The sequence below is a fragment of the Erigeron canadensis genome, chromosome 2 (genome assembly GCF_010389155.1).
Source record: "Erigeron canadensis isolate Cc75 chromosome 2, C_canadensis_v1, whole genome shotgun sequence".
Taxonomy (NCBI): domain Eukaryota; kingdom Viridiplantae; phylum Streptophyta; class Magnoliopsida; order Asterales; family Asteraceae; genus Erigeron; species Erigeron canadensis.
Genome location: NC_057762.1, coordinates 44,760,114 through 44,775,023, shown reverse-complemented (window position 1 = coordinate 44,775,023; position 14,910 = coordinate 44,760,114). Strand labels below are relative to the sequence as shown.

Below are 14,910 nucleotides of genomic sequence, written 5' to 3'. Positions count from 1 at the left end.
AGCAAGTTGATTTTCTTCCAAAGTCCAAATATTCTGCATTGAATATTATCTACATGTACATTAGTAAAATATCAATCGAAGTTTTGGTTAATCCAAATTTGTAACATGTACATTATATTTGAGATGGATGGATGGGGTCTGTTTTGATTTCAAAAAAGCAAAACCAGGCTAATGGAATAGATTATTTCCTGAACACTAAATTTTTACAGTAAATAATAACAAAGAATTACTAAGAATCAATGTAAATGACAACTGCAAGAGAAACTGACCTAATAACCTAATAACCTAACTTTAACTCCATAATTTGATTAAACCAGAGCCTGTTGCAACTAATCTGCATAACTTAGTTGCATCTCCCACAGGGTCGTCTCTAAGAGTTATACAACATGTAATACTTTTAAGTTACAAACATATTGAAATTCAGACTATTACAAAAATCATTACCAATGAATGGCAAGAGAGAGCAACTGACCTACGTAGATCTTAAACGACTATTCTCCGTCACTTAGTTGCATCTCCACAGAATTCTCTCTTACAGGACTGGAACTAGGTTGCCTGATTTCTGGCTCATCATCCTCAGACTCCGACCATTTCCGGATTTTTCTGCCTGTATTTGATGAGGGAGCACCCTTCACGACACAAAATAGAACAAATTTCAACAAGAAAGTCAATCAAGCGTCACATACTATGAGTCCGAGGCCAACTAGTGCTGCAGTGTGTGTGTGTGTGTGTCTTTGGGGTGAGGGGGGATATATATATATATACGTAGTATGAGAGAGCAACTGACCTACGTAGATCTTAAACGACTATTCTCCATCACTTAGTTGCATCTCCACAGAATTCTCTCTTACAGGACTGGAACTAGGTTGCCTGATTTCTGGCTCATCATCCTCAGACTCCGACCATTTTCGGATTTTTCTGCCTGTATTTGATGAGGGAGCACCCTTCACGACACAAAATAGAACAAATTTCAACAAGAAAGTCAATCAAGCGTCACATACTATGAGTCCGAGGCCAACTAGTGCTGCAGTGTGTGTGTGTGTGTGTCTTTGGGGTGAGGGGGGATATATTATATATATATAATATATATATATACAGAGAGAGAGAGAGAGAGAGAGAGAGAATACTGCATCAGCATCAGAATCTTCAAGGCCAGCAGCCGCAAGCAGATCCTGTGGATCTTCATCTACTGGATCATTAACTTGATTCTCTGGTTCATAAGAGTTTGTGTTATTGTTATCCTCTTCATATTCATCTTGATCATTGACATGAGCTTCTGCTTTCTTGTCTCTTTTTCTCTTCTTACCGCTACTTTTTCTTCTCCTCCTCTCTCCTTGTCCACCCTCCTCGTCATCGTTTTGAGTTCTATCTTTTCGCTTAGATCCACTACTCTTCCAAGTTTCCTGTAGCAGTAAAATAAAAACTGTACCTATTCAGATATACACATAGAAACTTATGCCAATGCAATTAAATATGAAGGTCATTGATATTTCTGTTTTACTCATTATGTAAGTGTAAAAGCATAGTATACTTACATATTTTCTATTCATATATCTCCTTGTCTAGGATTCAATATTTGAAAGTGTACCAAGAACTTATCATCACTAGTTTTAAAGAACATATCATTCTCTATAAAAGTGACTAAACAATCATTTTTTAGTCAACCATTAATTCAGGATATGCACTGATAATTTTAAAAAAATAAAATTAGCACTAATTTCTTTCTCCATTGCATACCCTCATGTCCATGTGGGTTCGTCACTGCCTGTAGGATGATCTTCTAATATGGTTATTAGTGGATCGATATAATTTTTCATTATACATATTAAGTGAATGAAATACATATGAAAATTTATATGGTTAACGCTGAATAGCAATCTACACTAGCAATCGTAATGAAAATATTAACTTGCGAAGTTAAGCCCAGTTTACTAACACTGGATATTACAAGTATATACAGAAAGATCCAGATGGAAAAGACTGCTTTAAACACGATAATCGCAATAAAGATTCAGATAACTAACCTTAATGCGCTCTAGATCCTGTTCCTGTTGCATCACCTTCTTCAGTTCATCCTCTTGTTTTCGTTTTTCTAACTGTTTACCAACAATAACGTAAATATATGGACAAAATAGTAATCATAATTTTGTAATATATAGAAACATAACAAGGTTAGCTGACCTTGACTTTCTTCTGCTCTTCTGCCAATCGACTCTCTTCTTCCCGTATTGCTGCTTGACGAGCAAGTTCTAGTCTATGTCTATTTTGTTGATCTTCCAGTTCGGCAGCATCACAGTGAACTTTCGCAGCCTCCAGCAAATGTTTGCAGTATCCAACATGAGTTTCAATTTTCTTCTCATCAAACCCATGAAATTGTAAATTTGAAGCTGCAGACAATTGACTAAACACACGAACAGCATTTTGGAGCTCAGCAACCGTGGCACGCACCTATAAAAGAAATATTTTGATTACTTCACGTGTATAGATGACACCTACAAACTTTTAATATTATTTCATCCGTCACCTCATCCACAGTCCTTTTTGTTTTTTGTAGTGTGGATGCCGAGAACTTCTGCAGCGCAACACCTGTGTCAAATCTTAACGTGTAATTTGAAGGGGCCAAATGAATGGCTTTCAGTAACGTCTTTTTGCAGTCCTGCCACTGTTCAGCTTCATAATGCGTACGGGCTAAATACAGAAGAATCTGACTGTCTGTGTTGTAATAGAATTTGCGCAAACAATTTTGATACTGCACAAATTAATATAGCATTAACACCAGATTTCAAAAGATGATGAGCAAATAAAGTGTCGTGTATACTTTAAAGAGCTTAGTACCATTTTTATGGCCAATGTAAAATTTCCTTGAGCGAAATGAACATGTGCCAAATTTATCCAGACATCTGGCATCTGAACAAAAACACTTCTACTTGCAGCTTCTTGAACCTAAAGTCACAAAGGGCATGAAGTGATTATAGACAATACTCTTTCTGCAGCTTCTTGAACCTAAAGTCACAAAGCCCTAATAAATATCCAGCCAAACCTGTGTAAACAAGTCCTTTGCAATATCAAATTGACCTTTTTCTGCCAACACCACACCAGCACCATTGGCAGCATACATATTAGCTGGATGCTCCACCAAAACCTGAAAATGGGTGATGTTTTTTACAATCATTAATCCGAACTGTAGACTGCAGATTAAAGAGAGCCTTTGTTTGAATCTCGTACGAAAGCATCATACCTTTGTGTATAACTCCTTCGCTTTTTCCAGATGTGTCGCTTCCAACTTGGGAGCTCTTTTCTCAGATCTGACCGCTGCAAAATAGTTCCAATTCCCCTATATCCAACATTCATACAAAAGGGACTAATTATTTTTAATTCTGCATTTATACTAGGGTTTCCCATGCTTTAGGAAATATGTATTTACCAGACAAAGAGTATCATAAGAATCCTTTCCGTTTGATGCATCCTTTGCTGCACGGAAGGTATCTTTTGCCTTGACCCAATCATCATTTTTAAGCTCCAAGTCACCCAGCATGCACAATGCATCTGGATTTTTATCATCCACTTCCAAAGCATCACGTATCTACAACATAAGACCATCACATTGTTGACAGTCAGACACAAAATATAGGGGTATATAAAAAATAAAAATAAAAAGGGTGGGAACCCTCTGGTCCGCGCACCACATAGAACTCATGCTCAGTAAGTCACCATTCTCATACATGGATCACAAATATAGTTTCTCCACTTGCCTTAGGCAAGTTTTGAACCTGTGACCTCTAGCCTTCATCTGTGGGCCCATGTGGTCACATAATTGCGGTACCATTGGGGTTTCACCCCATTGATTATATAGAATTAATACATGAACAATGATAGCAAAAAGGCCTTGAACGAACCAGTTCAATGCTTAATGGAACATTATTCCGTGCTTTTGCAATGGCAGCGAGCCGTAGATAAGCATCTACATACTCTGGAAACTGAGGCTCAAAAAACAAAAATGAATAAAAATCACATGTAAACGTTAAAAAGATTGTCAAAGCTGAAATATATATCAGAAATGGTTGAAAAATTACCTTAAACAAGATCAGACGGTATAAAAGGCTAGCAGTTTCAGTTTTATGCAACTGCTCAAACAGTCTGGCCAAATTGGATAAAGTTGTGATTTTATCCCATGGTAAATCAACTACAATACCATCCTTCTCAAGATTTACAAACAGCTGCATGTCTTTGTACGTTCGAGCAGCTACACTGGCATCCATGGGTTGGTATAAAGCTTTTCTGACAGGATCAGAGTCAGATTGTGGTTCACTATCCATTAAACTGACCCATATTCCATCACCAAGAGCCTCCTTAAAAGTTTGCTGGGCAAGCTGAATTTATACACACATGGCATTAAAAGATTTGGAAACCAAATGGCACTATTTCTAAATGAACTCTAAATAGATAAATAATTGTTTAGAAGCAAACCTCAAATTCTCCTCTTTCAAAATGAAGAACGCCAATATTGTTGAGAAGCTCAACTGATACTTCTGCATTTACCTTTTTTAGAAGATTACGTGCCTATTATGACATGCTAGTTAGAAACAAAACAATACATAGATAGATAAAAGTCAAAAGTTCAACTAGAAAATTGTAGGGAGTTTAGTTCCATATTAGTGCGATGACATACCATAACCATTAAAGATGCATACAAAAAATACATGCTGCATCGCAAAATATCCAAGAAAAAAAGGATATCAATTTCTTACAGTTTTAAATGCATCCAAGGCAGCTCCGGAGTCGGTTGAAATTAACAATTCTCCAAGATCTAAAAAGACCTGCATCATAGTTAACAAACAAAAAAGTATAAGTAGCAGTAGCAATCAAAAACTTGACCCCCACTTTCTATGGTTTTAAAGTGATAAAAATTGTTCATATCGCAGTGATATCTAACACAACCTCAGGATCTCGTGGATCAATTTTGACGGCTTTCTTCAAAGCTTCATGAGCCTTGGTAGTTTGGTTGAGCTGAAGATAAATGTGAGCAACAGCCTGCATCAAATAGGTGAAGGTTCAGTTACTAGTAACAGAGAAGTGGTAAAACGATTCAAACTCATCCTGAACTGTTTGTCACTTGCCTTCAGTGTCTCACAATTCTCGGGATAAGCTTCCAAGACTTTCTCAAAATTTGAGAGAGAGCTTTTAAAGTCTCCCAATTTCAGTTGTACTTGTCCCAGGCCTATTTCAGTATAAAAATACAAAAATGTATGACTAGCACTTATTATTATCAACTATAAATCAGTAAGAACTCTAAACCATAGGTCCACCAACAAACATAACTTATCCTATTAAATAGTATGCAAAATTAGACATGTCAGAAAGGAACAAGTCAGGTAATGGATTAAAACTTTGTAAGTTTGATTGAGCATACCATAAAAAGGTAAAATGAACTCTTGCGGCTTACTGATTTCCTTCACAGATGCCATGTAGTATAATCCAGCCTTTTCATAATCGCCCTGTATTCCAGGCAATAAAGACTTATTACAGACACATATTGGGACAACTACAAAAATCAAAAAATGCAAATGCACCTTCAGAGTGTAAGAATCTTTTTAAAAATATACATCTACTAATAACTCATTCTTAATGAAGTGCACATTTTAGTGTCATGACTCATGACTAAAAAAGCTCAAAGATACAAATCAAAATGTTGCAAATAAAGGACTCAACCTTGCTATGATATGAACGTGCAAGGTTATAATAAGAATGCGCCCTCGTTGAGCCATGAGTAGTTGCGGCAAGAGCCGTTTCAGTCAACTGTTCAACTAGAAAATGTTGACCAGTGAAGAAGAAATGATTTGCAAGATAGTTCAGGGCAGTTGCACAATAGGGATAGACATCAAAGGCTCTTTGCATCTTTTCCATTGCTCTTCTAATTCCAGAAGCTGCGGAGAACACGATGACAATTAGACAAATTATAGTCATATACATCAATGTTATATAGCAGGCAGCAAGATGAGACCAACCTTCATTGGATTGTAAATCCATGATTCCAAGAGCAACAAGGGCCTCAACATTTTCTGGATCTAACTGCAGTTGAAAACAGTGGGGCATAGTTAGACATTAGCAACAGCTATTGTAAAAAGAACATCGTTGTGCAATATATGGTTAGCATGACGTGCCTGCAATACACGCGCAAATGCTTGTTTGGCCCTCTCAAACTGACCAAGTTTGTAGCGACAGAGACCTATGCCAAGTCGTACAGCTGCAGGACATCTGGGATACACTTGCAGAACCCTCTTTTTACAAGATGAAAAAATTTGACCAATAGGGGGGCACAAGAATATGATTCAGAATTAGAAGTAAGTGACATGGCGAGGTGTAAGATATTGTTATAAAGAAGTTACAGTAAGTTCAAACCTTGTACATCTCCAATGAGCTCAGATATTTTCCACGGTTGAACTCAACACATGCCTGCATTAAACCAAACCATGCAATCAACTAAAATTACCAATATCCAATTTAGGGTTAATAAGCAGCATAAAAAAAACCATAATCCATTGTACCACAACAAGTAATCTAAAAGGATATACCTGGCCAAGAAGAGCTGGAATATTATCTCGGTCTCCATCTAATACAATCTTGAATGCAGCAAAAGCTTGATCAACATCACCCTTAGCTAGTAAAAGTTGGCCTGTAACAAGTGTTTATGGATACTTAATAATAGTTCTTACGGGGTAGGCTTCAAGATTTACACCATCCATTTTTTGATTAAAATAGAATATAATATGCTTGATAAACATATGATAGGCATGAAGACGCAAAATACAACAAAAGAGAGCTAGCTTTGGTATCACAGCATCAAAATGGCTCGTTATGTTTACCTTTGCCAACCCAAGTAGAAGGCTCGTGCATATCAATCCTGGAGGCTTTATTGTAGTACTGTGTAGCCAAAATGAAATGTTCTTCTTTCTCTCTTTGTTTGGTCTCGATTTTACCAAAGTAGCTATAATAGGCTCCCAGGGCATTTAAAATGGCAATCCGTTCATATCTTACGTCTGCATAATATTCATCGATTTCTGCATGGCATAGCCAGTTAGAATGCGACAATGTTCCAAATCATTGTTTCTATTTTATAATCATGGCCAGTAAATCGTCATGTTAATATCGATGCAATACGAGAGTATAATGTAAAATAAATGGGAATGTACCAGGACTGGAGCCTTCTTCAAGAATTTGGCGAAACTGTTGAATTTTACCTTGTTTGAAATACTCCCTCTGTGCCATAACAGAAAAGGGGATGAGCAAAAAGTGGGAGATAATAGAAATTAGACTTGTATGTGTTAGTTTGAAACATGTTGTTAACGGCAAGATTTGGTTGGTTTTTTTTAAAAAAAAAGTAACTGTTACTTATCCTAAATGAGTAGAAGTTGCTGCTTATGATTAAAAAATCTCTCTAATATTTATTCAATTAAAAAATCTGAGAGAAGTGATGTCTCCATGAAAAGGGGAATGTATAGGGCTAGTAACTGTTCCTTATCCTAATAATTATAATAAACAAACTCAATTCAATTGAATCTTAATATCATCACCATCTTATAGACATATACATATAATATATATATATATAGAGAGAGAGAGAGAGAAAGAGAGTAGAGGGAACCAACGGCGATGATGAGCCAGAGATGAAGAGGGGCTTGTTCGGCTTTAAGAATGTCAAGGATATCAGTTGCATCTCTGGGAAGCTGGTCCAGAGCCACTCGCACTTCTTCCTCTGAATTCTGTACCGGTATATACACACACGCCATCCCTCGCACTTATCGCTGCTTCTGTCTGTTTGATTACTCCACTTGTCGGAGTGGTCCAATTTCTCACCAGAGTATATACTTTCGTTTTTACTTTTTGATATATAGCAAACTGAGCAAAAGTGCAAAACAAACTAGTCAAATGATGATGAAATTCTGATATAAATAAATAATTACAAAATAGTTTTAAGTAGTAAGCTAAGCAACAAGCACATATTCTCAACTTTCGGTATATATATTATATGTCTGATATATTAATCCTTGGAGTTGGATGCAACTAATTACTTAATATACATATAAAATCATATCTAACAATAAACTAAAACAGAATTGAGATGTTCTTGAAACGACATGTGGCGTAATACTTGATCGACACGTGTCTTTTTAATATATTTATTTTATTAGATTAGTTATTTTAATTGTATATAGATTCAATTTCCTTATTAGACTTAGAATTAAACTCTAACTCTTATTTGATTGATCGTTTTTTATTAATAAATTGTCTCTTTTGCTTTCTCAATTCGTCAACTCCAATTACATATATTACTTACAATAAGTTATTAACATTAAGACTTCAAAAATTTGGGTTTACGATCCGAAATCACACGGCTATTTACCGTCATCCACTATGCTTACAAGTTTCGATTTTGATGTGATTCTAAAATATATGGTTTATTATAATTTAGTTTTGATCATCGGTTTACTTTAACCACAGTTTATTTGATACCCACGAATCATGTATGAGGCATATTTGAATTTCTTTATAATACAATCTATATAGTTACCGTACATCGTACGGGTATTAGGACAATTTAATAAAAAAAAAAAGTAACTCTCAATGGCATTCTCCACGGGTTTTGGGTCCCAAATACCGTTTTTTAGGTTCTACCAAAGGTAAAAAAGGACCTCAGTCTTGTTGGGCATGAGGATCGAACCCATGACCTCTATCTCCAGAGGCAAAGGCTCCAACCACTAATCCAATCCAGTTGGTTCATTGTGATATTTAATCCGAACCTATCTACTAATAAACTAAAAGAAGATTTAAAAGTTTTTGAAACGACACGTGGCGTAATACTTTATCGACACGTGTCTTTTTAATTTATTTAAATTAGCTTTTTAATTGTATATACATTCAATTTCATTCATTAGACTTGGAATTAAACTCTAACTCTTGACTTATATATACAAAACACATTATAACATCGTTTTCTCATTAATAAAATAGTTTCTTTTTCGGTTTTTCTTTCTCAATTCTTTGACTCCTATTACTTATATCACTTATAATAAGTTATTAACATGAAAACTTCAAAAATTTGAGTTTCCGATCCGAAATCACAAGATAATTTGTCATCATCCACTATGCTTACAAGTTTCGATTTTGAAGTGATTAAGGTAAATCCAAAACTCTAACTAAACATATATTATATTTATTATTACTACTGTTTATTATAATTTAGCTTCGATCATCAGTGTATTTTAACAACAATTTATTTCATATTGTATGTGGCATATTCGAATTTCTTTATGATACCATATATAGCTACCGTACATCGTGTGGGTATTAGGACTAGTATATATATATATTGTTTAATTAATAATCTAATTACTGAAAAAAACTCAAAAAATTGATGATGAAATCGAAAATAAATACCTGAATTAGAGCCGATGGTAGAGCATCCCGAAAGTGGGGTCGCCGCCGCAGGATGTGAGGTGGCCGGAGGTGGGGTGAATATAGTAAGAAAATAGAGGGGAGACGAGACGTACACAAAGTGGTCGGAAATCCCAGGCTGAGCAATAAACAGATACCGTGGCTTGGATTGCAGATCTCCACAGGTCGGCTATATATATAACAAGTTTCTTTTTGATCCCCTGTACTTTTAACTTTAATACTATTATGCTCCCCCTGTTCAATTACTACGTTTGAAATTTCTCCCCTGATTCAGTTATTCTCTTATTACACTAGGAAAGAAAAAAAAGGAATACAATGGTTTATAAAATTAGTCGTGTTCGTGAGTTTATTTTTAAAATAAAAAAAAATTGAAATAATATGATTTGAAGGGATGATTTAGTTTTTTTTTTTTTTTAAATTCTTCCCACATTTAAGGTGATTTGAAGGGATACAAATTTATCTTCCAATCTCTTCTTTTCTTTTATAAATTAATTTCAAGAACACAGTGTTAAAAAAAAACATGGTTTATCTACCAATATACTAAAAGATGATTGTGTATTTTTTTATCGACACTTTGTGTATTTTTTGCACGACATGTGTTACCTTTAGTGTAATTAAAAAAAGATACCTAATTCAGAATTACTTAATTGTAATTAAATACTAATCTTTCTCTAGATCTAATATAAAAAAGATTTTTAATCGATACTTGGCGTATTCCTTACACGACATGTGTCATTTTGGTGTAACTAAAAATCCATAGTTACCTAATTGTAATCAAGTACTAATCTTTAGATTTAATATATATATATATAGATTTAATATTATATATATATCGAATTTTATATTAAGTTTTCATATACATGATTTATTAAAAAAAAAATATAATAATGCCAGTACCAATACGGAATACAACTATCCAAAAAAGATAAGATATATGCTAAGTTTTAATCATCTAATCAAATAAATATATTATACAAATTATGGGGTTTCATATAATATGTGAAAGAATATGTATTCAAACTTAAGTATCTAAAAGCCTCTCTATTTTCTATATATAGATACAGTTTTATCATCAAATATTATATAATCCGTATATTGTATGGGCATTAAAACTACTTAACAATATAAGGTTACAAACATAAATTCATTTTTTCAAACCCATTAAACCATCCCATTTGTTTTTGAGTCTTACTTTTCCAACTTTTCATAATATAATTTTATGGTTTTAATTAACTATCCAACTGGCCAGTTACAAAACTCATCCAACTTATCAATTTTGTCAGTCTGGTTTAAAGGAAAATGATTTATCTTTCTAACAAATTATTTTAAAAATCTTCGTAATAGTTTTAGATGGTGACATGTGAATACCACTAATTATTTTTTCTAATCTCACCACCGGATTTTCTACATGTTCCCATCTAAAATTTAGGAGGATTTTTAAGCTATTATATTAGAAGATTTAATCATTTTCCCGGTTTAAAATTTAAACACATTACCAACGACTAGTGAGTCAGTAAGATATTTGGGCCTAAATACAAAGTTATTTTGGGGCTGATTTTTAAAGACCTTGATCTATACATTGCTAAATAGTCCATTATAATATCATCTAAACAATGTTAATTATCTAGGTCGATGTCCAATATGACATCAATTTTGCTATCCATTGCGGATAAGGGTGTTCATTATTTGGATTAACCAAATAACCCACCCAATCCATTTGACATGTGTATTATTTGGATAGGGTTATTCGGATTTGGTTTGGTGTTTGGGTAAAACCGATTAAAGAAGTCGTTAAATGGTTTGGTTTTGGTTTAGATAAATTACAATTGGGACCCAACCGAAACCCGATTAAGCATTTAACATTTAATAAAAACTATAATAACTTAATCTAAATGACATAAATACAACTCTGATTTTGTAAATACGTTAAACCTAAAAGTAAAAATACACGTATTTATTTCAATAACCTCGCATGAATAAATAAAATGGTGTGCATTGAAATTCGGTTTTTATGATTATTCAAATACATTGAATCAAAGTTTGAAAGCGGTTTTTATTTGGGTAATCCAAAACCCAACCAAATAACCCGAATTTTATTTGGGTGGTTTGGATTGGATGGCCACATATATGGATCGGGTATTAGGTGGTTTATTAATTTTTAAAAAATCGATTAAACCAAACCGAATAATTCTACTCCCTAAAACCCGGCCGAATGAACACCCCTAATTGCGGACATGCCATTTTTAGCTTTGTAATCGATCATCCACGCGTCAAAGACCATGGACAATCATTATTAAATTAAATATATGTGTGAGAAACATATATGGTTCACCTTTGTTTAATCTCAAATGACTACGGATAAAGATGGAGTTGAATGCTTGCAAGTTGCAACACCGAGATATGGTGTGGCGGTCCATTTGACGTCGAACGAAATGCTTTCATGTTTCACAAAGTTGTATTATAAGTTTAGAATTGTCGAAAGTTTACATCTATAAAAAATGTGCAGAAAAAAGTTGTTGTGACTCTACCTAGCCCGTATTAACAAATATCCAGATAAGACCGGTTATGGGTTACTTGATACTCTGGGCATGATAGCCAATGCTCTACCAAAACTGTCGTTAAATGACCTAAAGGCTTATAACATTGTCACACATGCATATAAAATATTATAAATTCTAAGCAAACATTTTTCAACATACTTAAATCTAATTATATAAACTAAAAGCGTTAATTTTAGGCTACTAACTATAAGCTTGTTGGTGTGAAATTTGGAAAATATGGAACAATCTTTAAAGCAAGTATATTGAAAACAAATATTGAAAAGCAAAAGAAAAATGTTGAAAACTTTCATTTAGAACTGTGAAGAAGAGGAAAAAAAAAATATGGGAAAACAAAGTGTTTGAAATTGCAAAGTCTATAAGCAAAACATCTTTCTTATATAATTTGTTTATAAAATATATATTTGTTTTGATTGTACATTATGTTTATAAACTTTTATTTCATTGTTCACATCGAGTTACTTTAGTGAAGAAGGTAATATGTATTTATTTATTCTATACATGTCATTCTTTTTTTTAACAAGCAGTCGGTATTCGATATCAGATGACACCTCACTGTATAATGTGAAGTCCTGCACATACTCTAGACTACGAAATGTAGACCATAAGCCGTTACAGGTGATTCAAAAGAAAACCCCCCAGGACATGTCACTCTAGAGAGTCGAACTCATGACCTAGGGTAAAACCAGGGATGACTCCAGCTAGTTGATCTAGCCTTCATTGTCTATACATGTCATTCATATTTACTAAATTACAAGGCTAGTATTTATTACTTAGGGTAATTTAGTAAATGGTCGATATGCTACATCTATTTGCACATATAGTAGATATATCTGACATCGATTAGGTCATAATACGACAGTTGTTTGTCCATTGTAGACGCCATATACATCACTTTGGGATCAAAATTGTGGAATCAATCGATTATTAGCAAAATAAACCAAACATAACATAATCTGTTAAGCTAAAATCGTATCATGTTAGGCGCAAACAATACATAAGTCATGACTTCTGTTATATCACGACAAATTTGATGAAATTGTGCAAAAACACTACCAATAATGAAATGATTAATTTGCAATTTAAGGTAGCTTTTATAATAACTTTATTCCGCTGATGGACAAACCTAGTGGACTTTAGGTTATTTCTATCTTTTTAGTGTTTTTTATTCACTTCAAATCTTTTAACAAATATATATTAAAAACTTACTTTAGAGTACTCCCTCTTGGAACAATCATTTAGTCACGTAAAAAAGTTATCAAAAACTGTACTTAGAAAAAATAGATAAATTGAAATTAATCTTAATTTGGTTTTACTAAAAAAAAAAAAATCTTTTTAACCGGACTCGCATCAAAAAAACCTTTCGCTAAATAGATCCTCAAATTAAACCCCGCACTATATTTATAATTTGAGTAAATACTTTTTTCAAATAAGTTAAAAGATAGCCAGCTTAATTAAACAAAGAAGGATATACACAACACAACGCAATCACAACATTCAGCAACAGTGGCAATAGAAACGGATAGCAACGTGAAGACAGTGATAGTAGCATGTAAACATTTGTCATGATTACAAGCCAAACGGTAAATAAATTACACTAAATTAACTAATTAACTGCACCCGAGCAAACTATTTCAATATACTAGTATTTATTATTCTTCTATGAAAGTTCCAAATCATTACTAAAAGTTCTATAACTTCAAGATTAGAAACCATCAATTGTATATCACCATACCCTCGTTACAATTACCATTGTCATATTGTACGGATACCGGCCTCTTCTAATTCTAAGTAACCTATACTAATGAGCTTTGTAAGCAAGTAATCATATACTATAACAAGTCTTTGTAAACAAAAACATACTTATAAGCAAATCTAATCAGGATATCTATAGTTTGTACCCAAAGAAAAAAACAAAAAACAAAACCTTACAAAATCCATATTACTTGATGATTTTTTAAAACTAATATGACATTATAATCCTTTTTTGAAGGATCAGAGATCTTCCATGTATTTGTTTTTACCATCTCTCCTAAAATATAATAACATTCTTATAGATTTTTGAACGCTAATCTATATTATAACTAAAAAAAAAAAAGATTGAGCTCTGACATCCTTTAAAGCTTTTTTAAACGTAAAACTCTCTCCTATTTACTCTAGCTCTCTCTTTTTCTATATACTTTTTTATTTTTTATTTGTTTATTAAGTATAATTTTATTTAAAACACTATTATAAATTTTTTTTCTATCAAAACAAACTTTTTAAAATTTTAAAGATATATAATATTCTTAAAAGTAAAAAAAGAAAAACATACGATTTCTTTTATATCACTTTAATTTTATATTTTGGTATTTTGTTCGTGTTTGTTTATTATTTGATATTAAATTGTTATATTGTCGTAATCTCTTTTAATTGTTGGTATGTAATCACGTTAAATAAACGCATGTCTGAAAATTATTTAAGCTTACAAGGTTACACAAAATGAAACGTAAACTCTATATAATTAATTAATGTATTAAGAGTAATATATTAATTAATATGATCATGAAATGATTAATTAAACTAAATTAAATTTTTAATAGTGTTTAATTAATTAAAAAAGGGGGGTGTTTAAGTGAAATTCGGAATTAAAATTGTTTCCTAATTCCACTATGGGGGCTGAAATTCTAAGGCTTTGAAAGCTTTTAGGATTGCTTGTCCACCAAGGTAATAACCCTTACAATTAAGCCTATAAATAGAGGGTTAATTTCAAGGATTTTCACACACATTCACAATAAAATCAATTGTGAAAAACCTCTCTTCTCGTCCTCTCTTTGGACGACTAGTACAAGCAAGAAAAAGGGTTTTCGGGTTTAGCTTAGGGTTTCGACTTTAGGAGATAAAGACAAAGGGTTGTAGT

The 14,910-nt window shown here is 33.1% G+C and overlaps 1 protein-coding gene across 3 annotated transcripts; it reads right to left on the bottom strand.

The window, feature by feature from the left end:
* Positions 1–200: 200 nt before the first annotated feature.
* On the bottom strand, positions 201–9,590 carry LOC122586964 (protein CTR9 homolog). Of its 3 annotated transcripts, none has more exons than XM_043759010.1 (26): positions 9,436–9,590; positions 7,647–7,896; positions 7,191–7,257; positions 6,864–7,058; positions 6,573–6,673; positions 6,400–6,453; positions 6,162–6,278; positions 6,006–6,069; positions 5,710–5,924; positions 5,411–5,495; positions 5,118–5,218; positions 4,939–5,031; positions 4,749–4,817; positions 4,468–4,560; positions 4,074–4,370; positions 3,897–3,977; positions 3,425–3,583; positions 3,239–3,334; positions 3,041–3,142; positions 2,836–2,943; positions 2,525–2,749; positions 2,182–2,448; positions 2,025–2,096; positions 1,128–1,403; positions 788–944; positions 201–629 (listed from the first exon to the last, which is right to left on the bottom strand). In XM_043759010.1, exons 2-25 carry the CDS (start codon positions 7,785–7,787, stop codon positions 807–809), a joined length of 3,216 nt encoding a protein of 1,071 aa, XP_043614945.1. In that variant the 5' UTR covers positions 7,788–7,896; positions 9,436–9,590; the 3' UTR covers positions 201–629; positions 788–806. The 3 variants fall into 3 exon arrangements, with proteins under 3 accessions (XP_043614945.1, XP_043614947.1, XP_043614946.1); XM_043759012.1 differs by having other exon boundaries at positions 201–472; XM_043759011.1 differs by having other exon boundaries at positions 792–944.
* Between the last annotated feature and the right edge of the window lie 5,320 nt (positions 9,591–14,910).

Coding starts and splice junctions, on each gene's coding strand:
- LOC122586964 (XM_043759010.1), bottom strand. CDS start 7,787: ATGGCGTGTGTGTATATACCGGTACAGAATTCAGAGGAAGAAGTGCGA. Junction 5,496..5,709: donor CACGTTCATATCATAGCAAG/GTTGAGTCCTTT, acceptor CCTGGAATACAG/GGCGATTATGAAAAGGCTGG. Junction 1,404..2,024: donor AGGATCTAGAGCGCATTAAG/GTTAGTTATCTG, acceptor TTACTGCTACAG/GAAACTTGGAAGAGTAGTGG.